Below are 27565 nucleotides of genomic sequence, written 5' to 3' on the forward strand. Positions count from 1 at the left end.
AAGGTCGGACCATTGCGCTCCAGCCTGGGCAACAGAGCAAGACTCAAATTCTGATTGGCAAGTGGTTGAGTGAGTTATTATCAGTAGAAAGAAATGAGAAATGTCTGGGTTATGATAAGGGATTGGGGAGACGTAGGTTTTATCATTTTATCATGCAGATGAAACCTCCAAGTTGCAAGCCTTAAAAAGAATGGACTGAGGCCAGGCGCAGTGGCTTAGGCTTGTAATCCCAGCACTTTGGGAGGCCAAGGCGGGCAGATCACGAGGTAAGGAATTCGAGACCAGCCTGGCCAACATGGTGAAACCCCGTCTCTACTAAAAATACAAAAATTAGCTGTGTGTGGTGGCGGGCGCCTTTAATCCCAGCTAATCGGAAGACTGAGGCAGGAGAATCACTTGAACCCTAGAGGTGGAGGTTGCAGTGAGCCGAGATCGTGCCACTGCACTCCAGCCTGGCGGCAGAACCAGACTCTGTCTCAAAAAAAAAAAAAAAAGGTGTTTTCAGCAGAGGAGTGACATGATGTGACTTCTGTCTATAAAAACAATAAATAAAAAAGTAACCTTTGACTTTCAATGTCTTCGGTTTTGGTAACAAGGTAGGGACAGAAATGCTTCTTCCTAATGGCTAGCATCAGAATAACGCTGAAGTTGAAAGATGACTTTGTTGAGAAAATATATTCCTAAGTGGTTAGGACTAAGAGGATTATCCAAATTCAAGGACACTGAACAAAATTATTATTATTATTATTGACTTATTATCATTTTGAGACGGAGTCTCGCTCCGTTGCCCAGGCTGGAGTGCAGTGACATGATCTCAGCTCACTGCACCTCTGCCTCCCAGGTTCAAGAGATTCTTCTGCTTCAGACTTCTGAGTATCTGGGATTACAGGCACCTGCCACCATACCCAGCTAATTTTTTTTTTCTTTTTTGCATTTTTAGTGAAGACGAGTTTTTGCCATGTTGGCCATGCTGGTCTTGAACTCCTGGGCTCAAGCCATCTGCCCACCTCGGCCTCCCAAAGTGCTGGGACTACGGGCGTGAGCCACTGGGCCCAGCCCCTTTGACTTGTTTTGAAGTTGGATAAAGCATTTTGCTTTTGTTTTTCCCATTTCTGCTTTCTTCCTCCACTTCTATCTTTTAACTTTTTGGTGCCAGTTTTTGCTGAACAAAATTTAAATCAAATCTGCTTGTGTCAATGAAAAAAAGTAAATAACACTTAAAAATTTTTAAAACACAGAAGTTTTTTAACAATATGTAAGCAGAAATCAGCCAGATATATGTAAAGTCTTTTTTAATTGGCTTAGCTGAAGGGAAAAGTATATTGGAGAATAAAGAGAAACCAGTGGCTGAGGAAGAGGGCAAGAAGTTCTCTACAGACATGCTATATAGACCAGCTGTCAAATGTTCACATCTCTTACTATCTGAAAGGGGGCTTGAGGAGTGCATGGGGATAGAGAAAAAGAAATAGAAAGAGAAATAAATGTTGTTGAATATCTACTACATGCTGAGCACTGCTTTCACAAACATTATTTTATTTGATGTTTACAATAATCTTATGAGGTTATTTTTCTTATTCCTGGCTTACAACGAAGGAATGTGAGATTTAGACCATCTATATTACTTGCCAAAGATAAAGAAGATCGAAGATCTAGTGATGTTTGATCCATTTCAGTCCACATTTATACCTGGGAGAGGGGGATCTTTAAATTATTAAGTCTCTGCAGGAAAGTAAGTTCATCAAATACATAAAGCCTAACCTGTCTTTATAAGATCAGGTTGAGAAAAAGAAAACAGGGGTACATTACTCTATAGTACAAGACTGGTGATTTGCACGTACTTCATTACCCTGTATCAACCTAAGGTATAATGTTCCTTAAATTGGCCTGATTTCAGGATCTATTATTCCTATAAACGTAATAAATTTGTTTCTGACTCTGACATAGTAAATTGACTGTAGTTCCTCACTGTATTCTTAGTCTAATAATTTTGTTCAGTGTCCTTGAATTTGAACAATCCTCTTAGTCCTATTAGCCTAAATAAATAGCAGCTTAGTTGAATAGATGTGAGCCCCTTCCCCTGATTCTAATTAATTACTGAATTTTTTCTTACAGGTGTACTCAATTCTGACTAGTAAAACTTAGCAAAACTTCTTCCAAATACACAAGGAAGATTTTTGCCAAAGTGCAACAGTTCAAATCCTAACTCTGTATTACTTTAGGCTTAAATGTAAACTTTTAAACTTACATTCTTACCTTACTTAAACTCTTTAGATATTAGTATTCTCATCTGTAACAGGGATAATAATGCCTATTGATATGTTAACTAAGAAGGTTAAATGATCATCTGGTATATTAGTAAGCACCCAATAAATTCATAATTATAATAGGAAATCACAACAGAAGGGTAAAGTATAAAATACATATGATCTATTCAGTGAATATCAAAAAGGTAATTGAAAAATTTTACAGCTATTCCTAAATATTTTTCTTTTTATCATTAAAAACGTAAAAATTTTTATTGCTGTATTACATACATTAAATAAAGTATATAAACTGTGTGAAGTGTACAACTCAGTAATTTTCCATAGGTATACACCTGTCCAAACTTCAGTCAGATAAAGTTCTGCAGTGTTTGTTTTAAAACATGTTTATGAAAGAAATAAAAGTGTTTTAATAAAGAATATGTTTCTCAAACCAACAGCCAACATTAGATGTGCTGCTGGAATACAATAGAGAGGGTTCCATTCAATTGAAAAGCAAAACAAAATTGCACACTAATTCTGTCTATTTATCATGCCCTGAAAGACAGATCCCTATTTGCCAACATGTTCACTGCTGGCTCATTGATGGGGAAAAAGAAAATTGAAAGCACCTTTTACCGTCTTATCAGTTTATCACTGCCCAAGTAACCTGAGCAGAAAGCCCTGTATAGGTATCAAACAACTGAATATCTATTAAATAGGCAGATAAACTTCACAAGACATTTAAGGAAATGTTAGTTTGGAGGAAGGAGATTAAGCTAAGAAACCAGAACAGATGGCTACTGTGGAGTTAGAACTAATGGATGAAATAGATACAAACTTCAATAAAAATGAAATGCGAACTTTTACAGAAATAAAACTAGAGGAAAAAAGATACTGTAACCAATTTTTTAAAATAATAATTTTCCATTTAAAAATGTAATAGATGAATTAAAAACTAGAATAGTCACTACTGAAATATAAATATGTTAGGAAAACAAATAAAGGAAATATCCATAAACACATGTGAATAGAAATCATGAGTAATAAGATTAATAATATGGAGGACATACCCAGAGGACTTGTTATGTGAATAATAGTTACTGCAGAATTCTGACTGGGAGTGGGGAAGAGATAGAATAATAATAAAGAAATACCCTGGAAGAAAACTCCTAAACAGAAGAAAGAATATGGCTTAGAATAGAAGGGATTCTCTGAGTCCTATATAGTATTTCCTTTAACACCTTCTTCTTAGATATTATCTGGTGAACTTCCAAGAATACAGGAAAAATAATCTCATAAGATTCTATTCTAGACAGAAAATAAAAATAGTTATTTGCCAAGCAAATGAATGCCCTTTCTGCTCAACACAGGAACCCAAAAGACACAAAAACAATAGTTACTAATGATTCAAGACCATAGATAAGAATTCTATCAAAGATTCATTTGGGGATTGGGATGAAAGAAAAACATTTTCAGACATGTAAAGACTCGCAGTTATGTCATCTGTGTACCCTACCTGACAAAATATACTCAGGAAAGTACTTGCCATAATCAAGTGAAAATTAAATTGGAACAAAGATCTCAAGATAGAGGAAGAAGAGCAAAAGAAATAATAGAAACAACAATGGGCAATTCTACAATAATTTTCATTTAATTAAAAATTAAATAAGCATTATGTTACTGTGATTTACCTTATATTTAGTTAAGACAAATTAATCTAGAAGAAGTAAAACAAATTAAGCTAGAAGAATCCGATTGGTACTTTAATATCCTTTCTAGATATCTTCTTAGGCAAGTTCAAAAGTTCATTGTACATTTTCAGTCTTCCAAGTGATCATAGGCAATAGTCTTGCTATAATAATTGCCCTACTCTCACATAATAGAGGTTCTTTTTCCAGCTTCTAATATCAATTTTTTCACCACTCTTCTGACCCACACGTATGATCTTTCAATGACATGTGCATCTTCCTCACCTTCTCGCGCATCCCCTAGTCCCAAAGCCAATACCATAATGTTTCAGGTTTTTGCCGTGGCCATCAACCATTCTATCAGTTTTATTTTAAGCTTTTATAGTCAAATTAGTAAATTTATTCATCTGACTTTAGCAATCTGAGTTGTTCTTGGAACAGTCTTTCCCAACCTAAGATTATATTTATTTATAATATTTATAATTATTTATAGTTTATTTATAATATGTTGAAAGTTCATTAGATTTTTCCTTCAGTCTGTGTGCAGTTGTGTTTACGTGCATGTATTGTGTGAGATAGAGGCCTAACTTTTTCTATAGAATACAGTTGTCTCAACACCAGTTATTAAATAGTCCATCCTTTTCTTACTAGTTTTAAATGTTGAATGATAAGTAAATCAAAGGCATAAACATTGCGAAGAAAGAAGTAAAATTGTCTTTATTTACTGACAGCATAATTATATGTGTAAAAAACTCTATACCACATACAAAAAAAGATTTAGAAGTAATAAATGAACTTAACAATTTCGCAGGATGCAAGGGCAGTATACAGTAGTCTTTACGTAACAGCAATGAACAATTATAATTTAAGACTTCGGCAATACCATTTTTAATAGCATCAAAATGCATGTCATTTGACTCAGAACTGTCACTTCTTCTAAATATGGCCTCATAAAAATGCTCTTATGTATACACAAGTTGTGTGTAAGAGTACTTTAAATACAGGATTATGGGCCGGGCGCGGTGGCTCACGCTTGTGATCCCAGCACTTTGGGAGGCCGAGGCGGGCGGATCACGAGGTCAGAAGATCGAGACCACGGTGAAACCCTGTCTCTACTAAAAATACAAAAAATTAGCCGGGCGTGGTGGCGGGCGCCTGTAGTCCCAGCTACTCGGAGAGGCTGAGGCAGGAGAATGGCGTGAACCCGGGAGGTGGGGCTTGCAGTGAGCCGAGATTGCGCCACTGCACTCCAGCCTGGGTGACAGAGCGAGACTCCGTCTCAAAAAAAAAAAAAAAAAATACAGGATTATGTACGAGGGCATTCATTAAAGCATTATTCCTAATAGGCAAAAAATAAAAATAAAAATTATAAATAACTTGTATCTATTTGCAACTACTCTGGCTAATAAAGACAAGCATATGAGGGAAAATAAATAGCAGTTTAAAAGAGTGAAACATTTTATTCATAATGACATGAACAAAATCTCTGAGACAAAATAAGGTTTAAGAAAAGCCCAGATTATAGAAAATATATAATACATTTAGTGTTTTTTATGTAAAACAAATGTAAAAATATGTAGAGATACAAAACTGGAATTAGATAGATCTGGAATTACACATAATAAGTGGTTAAATTTTAAAAATTGAAAGAGTGAGGTTGAAATAGAATCTTTTTTCTCTATGTTTTTGTGTATTATTTAACATTTTATATTGAGCATCGGTTAATCAGGTACTTATTTGTGAAATAAACAGTAAATAAATAGGAGAAAGTTTGTCCTAGGACAAAAATTTTGTTTTGAAAACAAAATTAAACATAGAAAATAAGTGGCCATGGAAGATTTAACTATTACAAAACTTGTCCTCCGACTGTGAAGGACTAGAAGACTCAACAAAATATATGAACAATTATTTTTAGGTATTGATACAGTAGGCAATGCAGGATTTGATCTCAAGGAGAAAGATAACCAAATGAGATTAACAAGACAATTACCCCAGCTTTCTTTTGGAGGCAATCTCTGAACAAAATTCAAACTCTCAATAGTGTAACATTCATAGTGTCCAGCATCTATTCATAAATTAGTAGTAGTATAAAAATGTAGCAAACTGTGACCCACAATCAGGAGGGAAAAAAAATCAATCAATAGACACAGATCCAGAAAAACAAAGATGACAGAATAATCAGACAAGGATTTTTAAATAGCTATTTAAAATATGCTTAAGGACTTAAAAGTAAAATATGAAGATAATAAGGAGTTAAATGGGACATTAAAAAGAAGCAAATTAAATGTTTAGAGATTAAAAACAATATCTGAAATTTAAAAATTATTAGATGCATACACATACACATATATATTTAAATTATTGAAACAATCTCAAATTTACAGAAAAATAACAAGTATAATACAAGGGTATTTTTCCTGAATCATATGAGAGTAAGTTGCAACCTAATGTCCCGTTGTGCCCCAAATTCTTTACACACAAGGACATTCTCTATATAACCACAATTCAACCATCAAAATCAAGAAATTAACATTGGCACATTTCTACCATCTAATCTTCAGACTCCATTCAAGCTTTGCCAAATTTCTCCAATAATGTTCTTTTTTTTTGAGACAGAGTCTCGCTCTGTCGCCCAGGCTGGAGTGCAGTGGCGCAATCTCGGCTCACTGCAAGCGCCGCCTCCCAGGTTCACGCCATTCTCCTGCCTCAGCCTCTCCGAGTAGCTGAGACTACAGGCGCCCACCACCACGCCCAGCTAATTTTTTTTGTATTTTTAGTGGAGACGGGGTTTCACCGTGGTCTCGATCTCCTGACCTCGTGATCCGCCCGCCTTGGCCTCCCAAAGTGCTAGGATTACAAGCGTGAGCCACCGCGCCCGGCCTTGATAATGTTCTTTATAGCAAAAGGATCCTGTTTGTCTTGTCTCTTTAGTTATCTTTAATATGGTACATTTTCTCATTTTTTCTTTGATATTCGTGACCTTGACACTTTTGAAGATTACAAATCAGTTATTTTTTAGAATTTCCCTCAATTTAGGTTTGTCTGATTTTTCCCCTTGATTAGATTCAGATTATGCACCCCAGGCAGGACTATCACAGAAGCGATACTGTGATCTTCTCAATGCATCCTGCCAGATACTACCTGATTTTGATTTGTCCCATGACTGACAATATTCATTTAGATCACTTGGTAAAGCTGTTGTCTCCTAGGCTTCTCTACTGGAATATTCTTTTTTCCTTTGTAATTTATAATTATTTTTAAAAAGCAGATCATTTGAAACTATGTATGTATCCTATTCCTCATCAAACTTAAAATTTATTTATTTATTTAAATAAGTATAGACTCATAGTTTCCTATTTTATTCAGTGGGTTAAAATCTGTCACTCTTATTTATAGTTATGCTAATATGTCCCAGATTTGGCTAGTGAGAGCCACTTCAGTCTTCCTTCTGTGTCCTCATTTTTCTAATGCTTTCTTGATTCCTTGCTTTTTCTTGACACACAAAAAGTTGCAGACTGATAACGGTTTGGCTCTGTGTCCCCACCAGATCTCATCTCGAATTGAAATCCCCCTAATCCTTACGTGTTGAAGGGGGGATGTGGTGGGAGGTGACTGGATCATGGGGGCGGTTTCCTCCTGCTGTTCTTGTGAAAGTGAGTGAGTCCTCACCAGATCTGATGGTTTTATGTGTCTGACAGTTCCTGCTTTGCATGCTGTTTCTCACCTCCTGCCATGTAAGACATGCGTGCTTCCTCTTCCACCATGATTGTAAGTTTCCTGAGGGCTCCCAGCCATGCAGAACTGTGAGTCAATTAAACCTCCTTTATTGATAAGGAGGTTTATTTATTTACTTACCCAGTCTTGGGTAGTATTTTTATAGCAGTGTGAAAACGGATGAATAACAGAGGCTTATCTTGTACTTTTCCTGCCAACCCCTAGAACCATCCATTTTTCCAAAGAGCCTTTGTTTCCTTCAGTGGATGCACATTGCTATTATGTTGCTGCTCTCTGGACCTCTCAGTGGAAAGAACAAAGGAATATGTGTTTGTACACATCTATACACATTTTACATCTATACTTACTTCTCTACCTATTGATGAACATATATATTAAAATTCATGAGTTCACACTGACTACTCTATTTCAGATTCAGCACAACACGTTCATTCTAGTTTTTTTCTCTTACCTTTTCTCACAGAGAGAAACCTGGCTCCCATTATCTTTAGAATATTTATCTGATCAGTTCCTCTTTATGTAACCAAACTGTTGTCACCACAACTGCCTCTTCTCTTAGACCCAGTGCGGGCTCTACCTCCTCATGCTGAACAATCGCCTCCCCACCAACTTGGATGTTTTCCTCATCACTCTTGGGCTCTGATTCTCTATGCTGGCTACGTTCATGTGCAGATTCTTTTTTCATCTTCCCTCTATACCCCAAAGCCAGGCCTTCTTTCCATGGGACACACTGTCCTTACTAAGCTCAGACTATGACATCTTACCCCAGGCAGCCCCCACTTGTGGATGCTCACCTTACCCCACACAGGCTCTGACACCTCATGCTGAGCCACTGTGCCTTCCTCCTCCCATACCCTTTGTAGCACAGTGCCCTACTTTTCCTGCCCATTTCCAAGGCCTTTGAGACTTAATTGTTCAAGAAATGAGGTAAAGAGAAGTGAGGAGGAATAGGAAGAAAAAGAAACTCTCTTTATATATATATAATTTTTTTTTTTGAGATGGAGTCTCACTCTGTTGCCCAAGCTGGAGTGCAATGGCATGACCTTGGCTCACTGCAACCTCTGCTTCCCAGGTTCAAGCAATTCTCCTGCCTCAGCCTCCCAAGTAGGTGGGATTACAGGCACCCACCATCATGTCTGGCTAATTTTTGTATTTTTGTAGAGACAGGGTTTCACCATGTTGGCCAGGCTGGTCTTGAACTCCTGATCTTAGGTGATCTGCCCACCTCGGCCCCCAAAGTGCTGGGATTACAGGCATGAGCCACCACACCCAGCTAGGAAACAAAATATTTTTGAATGCACTGATATTATAGGTTCTGGTTCTAAATTATAATGACCTTATTTTCCATGACTTCTGCACAGTATTTAACATTTGACCAACTATGGTAACTCCTACTATATGATCGAATACTAATGCATTTGCAACCCACTATTCCTTGAGCTGTGAAATAATAATAATGTTGAGGACTATTAATGAAATATAAAACGTAGGTTCTAGTTCTAAAATATAGTCCTATTTCTCATCATCAAGCGTCTGTTATTAGGCACGAGTGATAATCAGAACACAAAATATAGATTAAGAATACTGTAGTTTCTGCCTTTAAGGAGCATGAAATCCTTAAGACCTAGTAGTGAAATTATATGCAAAACAATAATCATTTTACACATCAACATATCTGAGAGCACAGGGCAGCTAATAATGGAATTTTATTCCTACTGTCTAAAATAGTTACAAGTTACATGATAATGAAAAAGAAAGAGTATTGAGTTTTTAATCTAGTATTTATTCATAGGTAATATTCATGGGTCAGACTAAGCACAGTCTGTTGATGTGTAAAATGCATATTTTTTGCATATTACTGGAAAGATATTTAACTACACATTGTTTTTTTCGTTTTCTACTTACTGTCAGTTAATTTCTGGCCACTAATGATATACATGAATATACTGTTATCCAGGGTGATAGTACTTATTTCTAGTTGATGATGAAGTGACTGGAAACTTCCAGTTATTTCTTGATGTTTTATTACATTACTGGTAATACTTTTGGTCTTTCATCATTATTAATTCATTTAGTATTCATTGTGATAATACTGATCATAATAAATTTATTTCAAATTCATGTAGATGTCATATTTTATTCACTGCTATAGGATTTTCATTGTAATTTGGAACTAATTAATATACCATTAAAATAAAGTGTTACCCACATTTTTCATTTTAAACATAAAATGTCTAGCAGTTCATGACATATTGTATGAGTATTCAGCATTCCAGTAGTAACCTAGCATCTGTAAATTTTGTTTTTAAGCAGTTAAAAAAAGGGCAACAGAGAAACATGTATAGAAGTCAAATTTTAGCACATAAGTTAAAGTTTAGTAGTAAGTTAACTACTAGTTAATTTTTAGTGCCTCCTTCCTTTTAATTGCAATATATAATTCTTATTAACATAATATATGCTTGTATATATACACATTATTAATATCCCAAAAAGAAATTATTTAATTTTCCACTTGACTGGTGTCACCAGGAGAGATTAAAAAACATAAACCCAAAACAGTTAATTTGATTGCTTCTCTTCTGCATTTCTAATGACAATTATAAATAAAGGGGGAGTTCATACAAATACATTAATAACTAATACAGTAACTTCAAAAGAAGAATTAGATGTGTCTATGTGCCTTATTCATATTTTTCTTCCATTTTTGTAAAGGTAGCCAGTTGATTGTTGGTGGGAAAGGAGAAACAAATGTTTTCAGTAATTTAAATGGACTATATTAAGAAGATGAAAAACAAATCTAGTATAGTTTGTTAAATATTAATGGTAAAAGGTTTAAATAACCATAAGAAACAGCTCTATTCTATTATCATGAATTTTATTGCACATTAGCTTTTTTGAATGAAATTATTCTTATTTTTTCCACACTCTATCTTCTTTGAGTTGCCTGCTCTACTGGACATTATGTTGTTGTATCTTTTCCATGTTGGCCATCAATGACAGTGTCTTTGTTCCACTATCCCATCTTGTTATCGGTCAGGATAAGATTTTAAAAGAAAAATGAAAAATTCCTTCTCACCCTGCAACCAGTTGAATAATGACCTTGTTTTCCATGACTTCTGCACAGTATTTAACCTTGCTTAATCATGATCTCCCATTCTGATGCCTTCCCATTAACTTCTATGACACTGCACTATACTTGTATCTTATGATGGACCTTTTTTTTATATATAATTGTTGTTATTTAGTATCTTTTACTGTAAATCTTTACAGAGATTATCAAACTTTGGGGATATGTGTTTCCATGGTCAAAATGTTGATAATCAAGGAGTCTAGAATTCCTTAATATTATGCATAAAACTCTGAAAACCAAGGCCTTTTGCCTTGGCTTCAACTATTAATCTCATTTCTCCCATCCTTCATTTCTGTCTTGAAATTTGTGTTTTATCATTCTCATTATAATTTTACTACATGTGTATACATCCTTAGTGAACATCCCTAAAGTTTTGTGAGATTTTTACTTATGTAAATAAAATTATTCTGTATATGTTCAAAGTCCAAACTATTTCCGAGCAGCAATATATATGAATTCTTAACACTAACACTTGGTATAGTCTGAAATTTTGGGGTGTTGCTATAGATGTTGCTATCATTTCAAATTCTTAGTCTCTCAGTTTATTTTATTGTTTTAGGGAGATTGGTGCTAACTTTTCCCACAAAGTCTCAATATTATATTTAGAAATTGATTACATGAATGTTTTTTGCATTTTCCTTCTCTTCCATTTTACTTTCCCTTTCTTCTCCTCTTTTCATTTCTTACTCTCTTGCCCTTTAGAAGCAGTGATGGTTAAAAACCCAGCCTCTGAGCCGAGCACAGTGGCTCACGCCTGTAATCCCAGCACTTTGGGAGGCTGAGGTGGGTGGATCACGAGGTCAGGAGTTCGAGACCAGCCTGGCCAATATGGTGAAACCCTGTCTCTACTAAAAATACAAAAATTAGCCAGGCATGGTGGCGTGCACCTGTAGTTCCAGCTACTCGGAGGCTGAGGCAGAAGAATCGCTTGAACCCGGGAGGCGGAGATTGCAGCGAGCAGAGATCACACCACTGCACTCCAGCCTGAGCAACAGAGCAACTCCGTCTCAAAAAAACCCAAACAAACAAACAAAAAAACCAGCCTCTAGAGTAGGACTACCAAGGGTTAAATGCCAGCTGTGACACTTACTAAAGCTGTGACCTTGGGCATATTACTATGCTTTCTCCACAGTGGTATCTTCTGTCAAATAGGGATAATAATTCTCTTCTTCATAGAGATATTGAAGGATTATGTATGAGTTAATTCACTGGTATGTGAAATATTAGGAATAGTCCCTGACATATAAGGTTTTATTTAGTAAAACGTATTTATTTCCTTCTATTTCTCTCAACAGCTCCTTTTCATGTCTGCCTGTCTTTTTCCCATCATCACCCAGGGTTTAAGTTACTAAGAGGATAGGGGCACTCATGGGCTCTCAGCAACTATGTCATCCTAAAGTAGGGAGAGGTTTCAATGTTGGGAGTAGATCTAGTGAGGGAAGCCTGTGAGTGGCATTTCTCATGGGATGGAATATGCCAACAGGCATGTTTCTCCCTCAGGTAGCATCTTTGGTAAGACAAAGGTTGAGTGTTAGGAGTAATACTAATGATCTCTCCTGAGGCCATGGGGAATACAGTATAGGACAAAATAGACAAGATTACTTCCTTCGATGTTTTCAAGTTTAGTGGAAGAGACCATTGTTAAATAATTTTTAAATATGATTGTGGTAAATATTATGAAGAGCTATGAGAGTGTAACATGGAAAGGCATAATTGTAGTCTGGGAAGTCAGGGAAAGTTCTCTGGAGGAAAGTCTGTCCGGAATTGGTGGGTTCTTGGTCTCACTGACTTCAAGAATGAAGCTGCGGACCCTCGCGGTTGAGTGTTACAGCTCTTAAGGTGGCGCGTCTGGAATTTGTTCCTTCTGATGTTCGGATGTGTTCGGAGTTTCTTCCTTCTGGTGGGTTCGTGGTCTCGCTGGCTCAGGAGTGAAGCTGCAGACCTTCGCGGTGAGTGTTACAGCTCATAAAAGCAGTGTGGACCCAAGGAGTGAGCAGTAGCAAGATTTATTGCACAGAGCGAAAGAACAAAGCTTCCACAGTGTGGAGGGGACCCAAGCGGATTGCCACTGCTGGCTCAGGCAGCCTGCTTTTATTATCTGGCCCCACCCACATCCTGCTGATTGGTAGAGCCCAGTGGTCTGTTTTGACAGGGTGCTGATTGGTGCGTTTACCATCCCTGAGCTAGACATAAAGGTTCTCCACGTCCCCAGCAGATCAGTTAGATAGAGTATGGACACAAAGGTTCTCCAAGGCCCCACCAGAGCAGCTAGATACAGAGTGTCGATTGGTGCACTCACAAACCCTGAGCTAGACACAGGGTGCTGATTGGTGTGTTTACAAACCTTGAGCTAGATACAGAGTGCCAATTGGTATATTTACAATCCTTGAGCTAGACATAAAGGTTTTCCAAGGCCCCACTGGAGCAGCTAGATACAGAGTGTCGATTGGTGCATTCACAGACCCTGAGCTAGACACAGGGTGCTGATTGGTGTATTTACAATCCCTGAGCTAGACATAAAGGTTCTCCACATCTCCACCAGACTCAGGAGCCCAGCTGGCTTCACCCAGTGGATCCTGCACCGGGGCTGCAGGTAGAGCTGCCTGCCAGTCTCGCGCGGTGCACTCGCACTCCTCAGCCCTTGGGTGGTCGATGGGACTGGGCGCCGTGGAGCAGGGGGTGGCGCTCCTGTGGGAGGCTCCAGCGGCACAGGAGCCCATGGAGGGGGTGGGAAGTTCAGGCATGGCGGGCTGCAGGTTCCGAGCCCTGCCCCGCGGGAAGGCAGCTAAGGTGCGGTGAGAAATCGAGCACAGAGCCGATGGGCTGGCACTGCTGGGGTACCCAGTACACCCTCCGCAGCCGCTGGCCCCGGTGCTAAGTCCCTCATTGCCCCGGGGCCGGCAGGGCCGGCCGGCTGCTGCAAGTGCGGGGCCGCCAAGCCCACGCCCTCCGCCCTCCGCCCTCCGGGAACTCCAGCTGGCCCGCAAGCGCCGCGCACAGCCCCGGTTCCCGCTTGCGCCTCTCCCTCCACACCTCCCTGCAAGCTGAGGGAGCTGGCTCCCGCCTTGGCCAAACCAGAAAGGGGATCCCACAGTGCAGCGGTAGGCTGAAGGGCTCCTCAAGTGCGGCCAAAGTGGGAGCCCAGGCAGAGGAGGCACCGAGAGCTGTGAGGACTGCCAGCATGCTGTCACCTCTCAAAAGGACTTTAAGCTGTTCTCCCTCCCACGTGGAGGACAATAATATGATGCCAGAATACACTTAAGTCAAGCCTCTTTAAAAAAAATTTTTTTTTTTAATTTTGAGACAGAGTCTCGCTCTGTCGCCCTGGCTGGAGTGCAATGGCGCTATCTCAGCTCACTGCAACCTCCGCCTCCCGGGTTCAAGCGATTTTTCTGTCTCGGCCTCCTGAGTAGCTGTGATTACAGAAGCCCGCCACCACGCTCAGCTAATTTTTGTATTTTTAGTAGAAACGGGGTTTCACCATGTTGGCCAGGCTAGTCTCGAATTCCTGACCTCAGATGATCCGCCCACCTTGGCCTCCCAGAGCGCTGAGATTACAGTGTGGCGTGAGTCACCGAGCGGGCCTTACTCAAACCTCTTTTGTAATTTGTGACATGCGGTACGAATATACAACAATAAGAAATCTTTCCTTTCTTCTATTCCTAATTGTCTGAGTGGTCTTACACTCAATTATTTCCAGCAGATTTTATTGCATCATATAGTAATCTTATCATGGTGCCTTCCGTTCATTATCAGGTAATGCAACTATTTATATATTCTTTTGTGTGGTTTTTACAGTTTATTTTACACTTAATCTACACTTTATGTAATCTTACTGATTTGTGTGAATTCTCCCTGTATTGTACATGTCTCACATCTGGATCACTGTCTTGAATTTCTTATCTCTATATAAGCACTATGGCCCTCCCCCTGCCTCCTTTAATTAAACAGACTTTCTTAGAATTCTAGCTATTAATGGAACAGGCATTCTGTGATGGATTCATTTAACTTAGAGGCAACTCATTTAACTGATGAATGAGTGAAATATGTGAGCATTTTCATCTTGCATGATACATGTGTAGTAGCATTTAAACAGTAAATTCAAATGATTATGTTTTAAAAATAATGTCAAAATAACACATTTCTTTCTTACTCCCTAATAAAAATTACTGGCAAATTAATTAGTTGTAAAATTGGTGATTATCAAAATAAAAAAAGCAAAGCTGTTGAAAGCACATGGCTTCTCAGAGAAAGGTTAATTTTCAAAACATAGCTCATGATTTTTGAAATGCCTTATTTATTTATACTTTAATGTTATTTAAAATGACATTTGAATTTATAATTATCATTTTGGAAGAAATTAAAAATCAAGTTTAACAGGTTGACTTGCTTTAGAATTATATTAGTTACTAATGAAGTGCTTTTTAAACATTTTGTTTTAGTGTTGTAGATCCATTTAGAAAAAAGGAGAATGATGCAGCAGTTAAAATCCAAAGCTGGTTTCGAGGATGTCAAGTTCGGGCATATATCAGGTATACTGGTTTTGTCATGGAAACCTCAGATATATCATAAAAATATATTCCTTAGAAAATATAATTTATTCATGAAGTACTCATTTCAAATAATTTTTTATTTTACTCATAATGTCGTTGATAAATTGTATGGTACTCTTTTAAAAGAAATACGTAGTATTTCTGATCTTTTCTTACCAAAACTAAATTATATTGACTGTATTGCTTTTTAAAATTCTCAATATTGTCTGGGCACAGTGGCTCACTCCTGTAATCCCAGCACTTTGGGAGGCTGAGGCTGATGGATCACTTGAGGTCAGGAGTTTGAGATCAGCCTGGCCAACAAGGCGAAACCCAGTCTCTACTAAAAATACAAAAATTAGCCGGGCATGGTGGTGCACATCTGTAATCCCAGGTACTTAGGAGGTCGAGGCAGGAGAATCCCTTGAACCTGGAAGGCGAAGTTTGCAGTGAGCTGAGAAGGTGCCACTGCATTCCAGCCTGGGCAACAGAGTGAGACTGCCTCAAAAAAAATAAATAAATAAAATTCTCAATATTACAAACACATTTGCTCAGATTCCTTTTCCCAAATTCCAAAGGATCTACAAATGACTGGGTTTGTATTTATAGCAATAAATTCGTTGACTGGTAAGAAAGGGGGGAAAAAGAGAAAACAGTTTCAATCTTTTCCACTATGTTGGTAGATAAAAGAAAGTGATGCATGGATGATGTCATTCTGACTATAAAAAGAGACGGAAATTTGTCCCTATTTTAACTCTTTCTCGCTTTTTTTTTTTTTTTTTTTCAGTGCCCAAACTTTCCCTCAGTGTCCCATCAATTCTTAAAAAATATTTTCCTGGATAAAGTAGAGGAAAATATGTCTACTCCATAATAACTCATCAGGTCTGGAATTATCCTATATGAAACTTCCTTATACTGTCTAGTAAGAGCTAGACATGCAAATTTAAAGTGTGAAGACAAGGCTTCTCTTTTTTTTTTTTTTTTTGAGACAGAGTTTTGCTCTTGTTCTCCAGGCTGCAGTGCAATGGCACCATTTCGGTTCACCGCAACCTCCGCCTCCCAGATTCAAGCGATTCTCTTGCCTCAGCCTCCCAAGTAGCTGGGATTACAGGCATGCGCCACCACACCTGGCTAATTTTGTATTTTTAATAGAGACGGGGTTTCTCAATGTTGGTCAGGCTGGTCTCGAACTCCCGACCTCAGGTGATCCACCCACCTTGGCTTCCCAAAGTGCGGGGATAACAGGCATGAGCCACGGCGCCTGAAAGACAAGACTTCTCTTTTGGCTACTATATAAACTAAGGAACATGGTGGCAAATAGAGTGTTTTTGAATTCAGCAGACTAACATGATGTTGGCTTGGATAGACTGAGGATTACAGGAAAAGAATGAAGAGAAGAACTATTTCTTAGCCTCATGAATTCTTTCTCTCTCTCTCTTTCACTTTCTTTCTCTTTTTTTTGAGACAGAGTCTTGCTCTGTCGCCCAGGCTGGAGTGCAATGGTGCAATCTTGGCTCACTGCAACCTCTGCTTCCCTGGTTCAAGCGATTCTCCTGCCTCAGCCTCCAGAGTAGCCGAGAGTATAGGCGCGTACCACCACACCTGGCTAATTTTTGTATTTTTAGTAGAGACGGGCGGTTTCACCGTGTTGCCCAGGCTGGTCTCAAACTCCTAAGCTCAGGTGATCCACCTGCCTTGGCCTCCCAAAGTGCTGGGATTACAGGTGTGAGCCACTGCGCCCGGCCCTCATGAATTATTTCTAATTGCTAATAGTGATTTACATCAATAGTGCCTGGCTTATTTCTCAACATGTCCCTGTGACCTGTTTTATAGTCTTAACATTCAAAAATATGTTAAAGAGTAAGTATTGAAGAAGAATTGAAATTAAGTATTGTGTAATAATAAGCCCCAAAGAAATAACAAATAATTACCAATGCCATTTTCTTCCACTTCTAGAAATGATTAATTCTATCCCACAATAACTTTCTACTCTTTAAAGTGCACATAAACTTGGCTTTGAATTTGAATTCTTGAATTGTAGGAGAGTATTTTAACAAAGATTTAACTGACCTTGTTTCAATGAAAGGATACTAATAAGCATATTTTTTTATCCTAGGCATTTAAACAGGATTGTAACAATTATTCAAAAATGGTGGAGAAGTTTCTTAGGCAGAAAGCAGTATCAACTAACTGTGCAGGTAAATATAAAATATACATATGTTAGCATTTGAATTGTACAATATGCTGTAACTTACTCACTTTAGTCATATTTCCATATAGTTGGGAAATTACTGATGATGAGTATTTACGTAAGGACCAAATTGGGCTTAATTTTTAGTATAAGACCTATTCTTGAAAGCATTTTCTGGTATTTCTATGGAGAATTGACCCATTTTTTGGTACCCAAACTACACTGATATTATTTTTGCTTGAAGTACTTTTCACAGTATATGCATTTATACTTATTTATTGATGATTGTCTGTACTTTGTAGATGGTGAGCTTTTTGAGAGTGGGCACTGCAGCCCACTTCCTTTTTGGATCACCAACATTTTAAGCTAATGCCTTGCCCAGAACACAGTCAATAAATATCCTCATAAGGATGCTAAATTGATCAAAGCAAAGAATAAGCCTTCTTTTGTCTTCTCTTCAGGACTTTCTGATAAATTTTGTTTCATAGGTGTAAATAAGATTTAAATAATTTAATAAATGATATATCATTCCAGAATGGTTTTTTATGGAAAGTTAAACAGATTTGTGGTTATATCGTGCGATTAATTATTATTGGAAAGCAACAAAGATTACATGGTGCTTTTATACTAGCTATTATTTATTAAACACCTGTTATATACCAGGCATTTTGTGTAATTATTTAATTTGTATGTTAGGATGCTTATTAAAAGTAACTGTTGTACTCATTTGGCAGGCTAGGAAACTGAGTCTCATCCACTTGTCCATGAACACATAGTGGTACATTTAATATACATAGCAACCTTACAGTTGTTATAGAAGTTTTTACATTGGGCACAGTTGTTTGGTAATTGCCAAGATCCTCTGCCTAATCTCCATAAGGACAGAGACTATGTCTCATCAGTGTTGCACTCTCAGAGCATGGTGCCTGGCATATATTAAATAGTTAGCACTTATATAGATAAACAGAAGAATGAACATTTCTGTTTCTACTATGCTGTGCTCCCTTTACTGGTAGAAGCCAAAAATTGTTACTGATTGGTCACCAGTCTGAGTATAGTATGTCTTTTTGTTTTTTTGAGATGGAGTCTCACTCTGTACCCCAGGCTGGAGTGCAATGGCACGATTTCGTCTCACCGCAACCTCTGCCTCCTGGGTTCAAGTGATTCTCCTGCCTTAGCCTTCTGAGTAGCTGAGATTACAGGCTCCAGCCACCATACCTGGCTAATTTTTTTGTATTTTTAGTATAGAGACAGGGTTTCACCATATTGGCCAGGCTGGTCTCAAACTCCTGACCTCAGGTGATCCACCTGCCCTGGCCTCCCAAAGTGCTGGGATTACAGGTGTGAGCCACCACGCCCAGCCAAACTTTTTTTTTCCCTTTTCCTGTCTTGATTTCGGTTAAAAACATCATTTTAAAAAGTAACTCTTTGAATTACTCTGAAATAAAATGCCTCTATTTCTGTTTCTGCTTAACATTTTGGAAAGGAAAAATTGGGAAGAAGATGTAACTAATAGTTACAGAATATATGCTAGGTGCCAGACACTGTGGTAAGCATTAAATATGCAATATCTCTGAGTCTTGTACCTACCTTTTGACTCTCGTTGAACTGTAGAAAGAGGACAGGCTTTAGAACTGATGACAAAGGTTTGATGACTGTGGGCAAGTTATTTAACCTGTGTGGACCTTGCTTATGTCCCTTGTCTTTAAAATGAGGATAAGAATGTGTGGGAGATTTTTGTGAAAATTAAGTGAAACACTGTACCACTGTACGCAAAATACCCAGAACAGTGATTGGCACCTAGTCAGTGCTCAAAAATGGTAGTTTTTCATTTGTGATCCTGTTGTTAATATTATTCAAAAACTATCAAGGCAGTTTGCTTGGAGTAATATAAGTGAGAGATGTTCAAATCATATTAGCTCCATTTTACATTTCTCTCACTTATGCATAATCACATGATAATTTTATTATATGTGAGTGAGTGTAGTGTGTGGATAGATAGATACATAGGCATACAATTTTTATACAGTGACTCAGGAGACTTCTTACGTTTTGAAGCTTGTCTTTCTTAGAATTAGTGACAATAGAAATTAGGAGAAAAGCAAAGAAATACAAAGACAGATGTCTTTAAAGCTGTACTTATAATAAATAGGAAAGAAAATTGAAGAGGGAAAAGAGACTTTCAGGGTTTAAGTGTAGATATTGGATTCACCATCAATCCATCTAAACTGCTATTCAACTCATAACCCTAGAATCCACAACTTGATATTTTAGAATATTAAAGGTGATCAGGATAATTTGTATTTCCTTCATATTGTCTATGTCTCTGTGCTTATATACTAAAATTAATATAGTTAAATATATACTCTTGTATATTGTTGAAGAGTTAAATCTTCATGATCTTCATAAGTTGCTCTTCTGAAAACAAATGAGTGTTTTAAGAATCTTTGACAATGGCTGACATTGGACAGTGAGCCAATGGAAGCAGAAGTCAGATAGAAGGAAGTGTTGTAGATGTTTCCTGGACATAATGTCATATTCTTAAACAGTGAAGAAGAGATTTGATTTTTCTTCTTTTACTTTTTCAATTTGAATGCCAGGGATTTTGTTAATAGCCTTTTATCTGGTATACATACGAAAAACCCATATTTTCTATTTAAAGACATATAAAACCAAAGAATTCCATTGGCTACAGTATATATTCCATATTCTATCCAAACTTAATTTATACCATTTTAATGCAGAATTTTTATTTCATATTTGGGTCCATTTGTCTCACAGGTATGGAAAAAATGTAATCAAATATCAGTGCTTCTTTTGTATGTGAAATTCCTATCGATGGCTTTTAAATACTATTTTTAAACATAAGTTTTCTTTCTCCACCTTCTTTCTCCCTTTTCTTCTTTCTTTCCAATTTTGACATATGATTTTTATTTATTTATTTATTCTTATTTATTTATTTTTTGTTTTTTGAGACAAAGTCTTGCTCTGTTGTCCAGACTGGAGTGCACTGGTGTGATCTTGGCTCACTGCAACCTCTGCCTCCCTGATTCAAACGATTCTCCTGCCTCAGCTTCCCGAGTAGCTGGAATTACAGGGACCTGCCACCATGCCCGGCTAATTTTCTTGTATTTTTGGTATAGACAGGGTTTCGCCCTGTTGGCCAGGCTGGTCTCCAACTCCCGGCCTCAAGTGATCTGCCTGCCTCTGCCTCCCGAAATGCAGGGATTACAGGCATGAGCCACTGTGCCCAGGTGGCATATGATTTTTAAAATTTATTGTGCTATCATTTACATTCAGGCCACTTTAAAAGAAGTTTTAAATTTTGAAAAAATTTCAGATTTACAGAAAAGTTGCAAAAATAGTACAAAGAACTTCCATATATTCTCCACTCACATTTTTTAATCAAGTGAAAAAATTTGCATTATTATTTCCTCTTCTCTATATACATTTTTCTCTATGTACATTATTTTATTCATTTGACACAAAGTTACAGAAGTTATGCCCACTTATCTCTCAATATATTGCATGCATATTGTTTACATAATCTTTTTTTTTTTTTTTTTTTTTTTTAGACAGAGTCTCGCTCTGTCGTCCCAGGGTGCAAGGGCGTGATCTCAGCTTGCTGCAACCTCTGCCTCCCGGGTTCAAGTGATTCTCCTGCCTCAGCCTCCCAAGTAGCTGGGACTACAGGTGCATGCTACCACACCTGGCTAATTTTTGTATTTTTAGTAGAGACAGGGTTTTGCAGTGTTAGCCGGATGGTCTCAATCTCCTGACCTTGTGATAGGCCCGCCTTGGCCTCTCAAAGTGCTGGGATTATAGGCGTGAGCCACTGCACCCGGCCCTACATAATCTTATTACAATATTAAAATCAGGAAATTGACATCTGTACAAAACTATTTGCTAATGTATAGACGCTATTCATATTTTACTGATTTTACCAGTAATGTCATTTATAGCAAAAAATCTTTTCCAGGGTACAAACAAGGATTTCACTTTGTAGTTAGTGTTGGTTGTGTCTGTTTAGTCACCTTTAATCTAGAATAATTTTTTTAGTCTGTCTTCACTTTTCGTAACCCTAATATTTTTGAAGAGTACAGACTAGTTATTTTTCAGATTATTTCTCAATTTTTGCTTGCTAGTGTTTCTTCAGTGTTAGATTCTGGTTATGCATTTTTAGCAGAAATACATCTCAATACATCATATTATGATGCATATGTCATCAGTTTGTCCAATAAGTGTTGTTAACTTTGATTAAAGTAGTGTCTCTCGGGTTTCTACACTGTCAACTTACTATTTGTCTCTCATGAGGGGATATTTAAATGCTATGTATACATCTTCTTCCTCATTAAACTTTTGTATGCTAGGTTTAGCATCCAATTATGATTCTTACCAGAATCAATTATTACTATACTTCTCCAACAGTGATTTTCTAATTCCATTGTTTCTCTTACATTTACTTACCAGCATTTTGCTATGAGATTTTCCTCTCTCCCATTTACTTATTTATTCATGTATTTATATGAGTATGAAGTAATGGATTCCTATTTTATTCAATGGGTGGGTTACAGTCAACTATTCTCACTAAATGGTTTGGTGCTCAAATAGTCCTTGGTTTTCTCACTAGGAGCTTCTTCAAACCAATTTTTGATAGAATCATATTACTTAACCCGGATGACCAAGAAATTAAGATATTCTGTGGAGTAATGAGCACCCTTAGTCCTATTATTTATAAGTGATTGAGGTTGTATGTCAATGGTATGGACAAACACAGTAGAGTATACTTATGCATATAAGACATTTCTGGGTTCAAGTGATTCTCCTGCCTCAGCCTCCCAAATAGCTGGGATTACAGGTGCCCCCCCGCACCCCCTGCGCCTGGCTAGTTTTTGTATTTTTAATAGAGATGGGTTTCACCATGTTGGCCAGGCTGGTCTCGAACTCCTGACTTCAGATGATCCATCCGCCCTGGCCTCCCAAAATGCTGGGATTACAGGCATGAGTCACTTTACCAGGCTGAGACCTCTTTTTAATCAAACATATAAGAGTTTATACATTTCAATAACTGTTTTCAAAGTAGTCATCTTGGAATGTGTATTTATTTTAATGATGCTGGGGTTGCTGATTAAAAAAATACTTTTAAAAGTTCAAATACTAAGCCGCCTAAGAATATTTGTTTTGTTACTTTAGCATCTCAACTGGATTAGATCAAAAAGGGTATCACCAAGTATAATCACCAAATGATTCTCCAGATTTGGATCTAATTATTTTTTGGTTCTTTTGAAAACGAAATCAAAATATGAAGCTTTTCCTCATTTAGATTGGTTCATGATGGTTTTTTTAAATTATTATTATACTTTAAGTTTTAGGGTACATGTGCACAATGTGCAGGTTTGTTACATATGTATCCATGTGCCATGTTGGTGTGCTGCACCCATTAACTCGTCATTTAGCGTTAGGTAAATCTCTTAATGCTGTCCCTCCACCCTGCCCCCACCCCACGACAGTTCCCGGAGTGTGATCTTCCCCTTCCTGTGTCCATGTGTTGTCATTGTTCAATTCCCACCTATGAGTGAGAACATGCAGTGTTTGGTTTTTTGTCCTTGTGATAGTTTACTGAGAATGATGGTTTCCAGTTTCATCCATGTCCCTACAAAGGACATGAACTCATCATTTTTTATGGCTGCATAGTATTCCATGGTGTATATGTGCCACATTTTCTTAATCCAGTCTATCATTGTTGGACATTTGGGTTGGTTCCAAGTCTTAGCTATTGTGAATAGTGCCGCAATACACATATGTGTGCATGTGTCTTTGTAGCAGCATAATTTATAGTCCTTTGGGTGTATACCCAGTAATGGGATGGCTGGGTCAAATGGTATTTCTAGTTCTAGATCCCTGAGGAATCGCCACACTGACTTCCACAATGGTTGAACTAGTTTACAGTCCCACCAACAGTGTAAAAGTGTTCCTAGTTCTCCACATCCTCTCCAGCACCTGTTGTTTCCTGACTTTTTAATGATCACCATTCTAACTGGTGTGAGATGATATCTCATTGTGGTTTTGATTTGCATTTCTCTGATGGCCAGTGATGATGAGCATTTTTTCGTGTGTTTTTTGGCTGCATAAATGTCTTCTTTTGAGAAGTGTCTGTTCATGTCCTTCACCCACTTTTTGATGGGGTTATTTGTTTTTTTCTTGTAAATTTGTTTGAGTTCATTGTAGATTCTGGATATTAGCCCTTTGTCAGATGGGTAGGTTGTGAAAATTTTCTCCCATTTTGTAGGTTGCCTGTTTACTCTGATGGTAGTTTCTTTTGCTGTGCAAAAGCTCTTTGGTTTAATTAGATCCCATTTGTCAATTTTGGCTTTTGTTGCCATTGCTTTTGATGTTTTAGACATGAAGTCCTTGCCCATGCCTATGTCCTGAATGGTATTGACTAGGTTTTCTTCTAGGGTTTTTGTGGTTTTAGGTCTAACATGTAAGTCTTTAATCCATCTTGAATTAATTTTTGTATAAGGTGTAAGGAAGGGATCCAGTTTCAGCTTTCTACATATGCTTTCTACATACATTTCTTCTCCACAGCTGTCATGAAGCTTACCCCTAGAGTTTTAGCCACCTCCCAGGAGCCATGGGAATGCCAAATGCTGCATAGCTTCATTTCAGAAGGCTAATGTTCAGTTCTTTCTTAGGCATGTGGAATCTTTGCTCCTCTCTTTTCATCCTATGCCCACACCACTTCTTTTACACCTCACACTGCTCTGCCCACCTTCCACCAACATATTGCCTCAGAGCTTAGGTTTTAGAAAAACAAAGCCAGGAATGGACAATCACATGTAAATCTTCTGAAGCAAGAGTACATGAAATGATCTGCTGTTTTCTTGGGTTGGGCAGTAGGACATGAGTTGAGGATACTGTTTGAACCTCTGCACTGTCACACACTTAGTCCTAAATTAAGTTTGCTTAAATCATCATTTTCTTAATTTCTGCTGCATAATTTTTTTGGCCTTACAGTTATATATAATAATAACACTGTCATACAGTATATGATTAAGTTATAAAATGAATGGTATAGAACAGTCATTTTAAAACTTTAGTAATGGAACCTCCTCTAACTAAAATTTTATCAAAATTCTTAGTCGTATATGTAAAATAATATGATGTAGTTTGAATGTTTGTCCCTGTATTAGTCTGTTTTCACACTGCTGATAAAAACAGACCTGAGATTGGGTCATTTATAAAGAAAAAGAAGTTTAACGGACTCACAGTTCCACATGGTTGGGGAGGCCTCACAATCATGGTGGAAAGTGAAAGGCATGTCTTACATGGTGGCAAGCAAGAGAGAATGAGCAAAAGGAGGAAAAGCCCCCTATAAAACCATCAGATCTTGTGAGACTTGTTCCCTATCTATGAGGACAGTATGAGGAAAACTGCTCCCATGATTCCGTTATCTCCATCCGGCCCCACCCTTGACACCTGGGGATTATTACAATTCAACATGAGATTTGGGTGGGGACACAGCCAAACCATATCAGTCCCCTCTAAATCTCATGTTGAAATATAACCCAGTGTTGGAGGTGGGGCCTGGTTGGAGGTGTTTGGGTCATGGGAGAGGATCCCTCATGAAAGACTTGGTTCCCTCCCCACAGTAATGAGTGAGTTCTCATTGTGTTAATTCATATGAGAGCTGATTGTTTAAAGGAGTCTGGCAGCTTGAACTGCTCCCTCTCTTGCCATGTGACATGCCTGCTCTCTCCCTTTACCTTCCACCATGAGTAAAAGCTTCCTGAGGCCTCACTAGAAGTGGAGCAGATGCTGATACCACATACAGATGAGCCAAATTGACCTCTTTTCTTTATAAAGTAGTCAGTCTGGGGCCGGGTGTGGAGGCTCACGCCTGTAATCCCAGGACTTTGGGAGGTCAAGGCAGGCAGATCACGAGGTCAGGAGATCGAGACCATCCTGGCTAACATGGTGATAGCCCCTCTCTACTAAGAACCCAAAAGATTAGCGGGGTGTGGTGGCAGGTGCCTGTAGTCCCAGCTACTCAGGAGGCTGAGGCAGGAGAATGGCGTGAACCCAGGAGGCGGAGCTTGCAGTGAGCCAAGATCGCACCACTGCACTCCAGCCTGGGCGACAGAGCGAAACTCTGTCTCAAAAAAAAAATAATAACAAAAAATAATAATAAATAAATGAATTAGTCTGTCTCAGTATTTCCTTATAGTAAGCAAAATAGACCCACATAAAATATAGGCAGTGCAACTATTTTGGAAGCTAGATAAATGCAACTGCTTCATTTCTTTCCCTGTGTTTTCTATTGTCGCCTGAGCCACCAGGGCATGATTTGAAAGCCACTGATTTAATTTTCTTGACTCTGGAAGGATCTCTGGAAAGATCACACACAAAAAACCTGATGCTATTAACTGCCTGCGGGGAAGAGAACTGAGTAGTTGAGGGACAGGCATGAGAGAGAGACTTCAATGTCAACTCATTTGTAGTGTTTGAATTTTAAACAATGTGAATGTATTATCTATTAAATAAATTAATTTAAAAAGAAAGTCAATTTAAAGGAGACTTTGCCCATCAACACACACACACACACACACACACACACAGGCACACACACACAAATAGAGGTAATAAGTATTCAGGTGGGAAGTTAACATGGGCTCTGAAGGTCAAGGAAATGACACTTGAGCTAATCCTTGGGAAGAAAACATGAATGAAATTTTGAAATTAGGAATGAGCATAACATATACAGAAAAAATCAGATAGTTGCTCTAAATTATGCAGACAGTGGGGAATAACAGAAGTTGGTAAGGAGTTCAGTGTGACTTTTATAAAATAATTTTATATTAATATATTTTTTAAGGAATTTTTTAATTTAAAAATAGTTTTTACAATCGTTGTCTCATTATGTCATGAGCAATGGTTCTGTTAAGAAGAATGTGCAGGTGGTATCTGTTTTATAGATGAAGAAATTGGTACTCAGGGAGACTAAATGATGTGCCTAGGGTTCTCAGCTCCTGATCCATATATATCTATATAGATCCACATACTAAATACTAAACATCTTCTCTGGATGACCCTCAGGTGGCCCAAATTGGCTCGTCCTATATTCCTTTTTTTCAGGTAATAGTACTGCAATTCAACCAGAAATCGAACCCTAAGAAACAGTCATCCTAGACTCTCTACCACCTCTTGTTCCCTACCCCACCCTCTATTGGTCATCAAATCATTTTTACTTTCCCTCTTAAAAGCCTCTTGATTCCAAACTAAACTGCATCATTTTACTGCCATGCCTGTAGTCCTCCTTCCCATAGCATACAATGTAAAGTCCTTGCTTTTTAACATGACATGTGAGGTCTTCCATGGTCTTACCATTGCTTCTTATCTAATGTCACTTCTTGCTATACCTATATAAATATGCTTTAGTCATATTCAACCACTTGCCATTGCCCAAATATGCAGTGTCCTTATCACCCAAAGATTTTTGGCAAATGCTGTTCCCTCTGCCTGGAATGCTTTTCTTCACTCTAACATGCCTCTCATTGGTCTGATTTCCTACGTATCCCTCAAGACTTTACTTGAAGATCAACTTTTCCTAATCTTAGTAGAAAGTAAATTCAGGAATACTGAAAATATTAATTTTGTCTTCTTAAATGCTTGTCATGTAGGCATTTGTCTCACTGATACATTTGTTTATTTACATCTCTCTCATTTGATTGGAAGCTACTGAGTAGCAGTGATGAGTCTAATTATATCTCAAAAATATCCCAGTGACTGACACATAAAAGGCCTACTGAAATTTTTACCAACTGGATAAACAAATGATTCACAGGGATACAAGTTGGAAGATGTTTGCTATGGCCAATGTAGATGATGATTAACATCAGTATGTGCCAGGGTGGATTGTATTCTTGTTCAAAATTAGTCATCCCATCTCCCCTTCTTCATAAAAAGGATGATTCATACTCATCCCACCGATGTGGGGCTTGGCTACGTGTTGTGAGCAGATGGGATATATGCCACACCCAAACTGA

The 27565-nt window shown here is 37.9% G+C and overlaps 1 protein-coding gene across 7 annotated transcripts in view; it reads left to right on the forward strand.

Moving 5' to 3' along the window:
• Positions 1–27565, forward strand: part of SPATA17 (spermatogenesis associated 17) — a 233013-nt gene that overhangs the window by 4299 nt on the left and 201149 nt on the right. For 6 of the 7 annotated variants that reach the window (XR_009210752.1, XR_009210753.1, XM_032136510.2 and 3 more), the window contains exons 2-3: positions 15239–15328; positions 17445–17526. Coding sequence is in view for 5 of the 7 variants with exons in the window: in XM_032136510.2 (XP_031992401.1) it covers positions 15239–15328; positions 17445–17526 (172 nt within the window). In the remaining 2 variants the exon portion in view is untranslated. Of the gene's footprint in view, positions 1–7657; positions 7735–15238; positions 15329–17444; positions 17527–27565 lie in introns of those variants that run through there. The other variant, XM_058430581.1, reaches the window with a different exon arrangement.

Source organism: Hylobates moloch, unplaced genomic scaffold (assembly GCF_009828535.3).
Source record: "Hylobates moloch isolate HMO894 unplaced genomic scaffold, HMol_V3 SCAFFOLD_18, whole genome shotgun sequence".
NCBI classification, from domain to species: Eukaryota; Metazoa; Chordata; class Mammalia; order Primates; family Hylobatidae; genus Hylobates; species Hylobates moloch.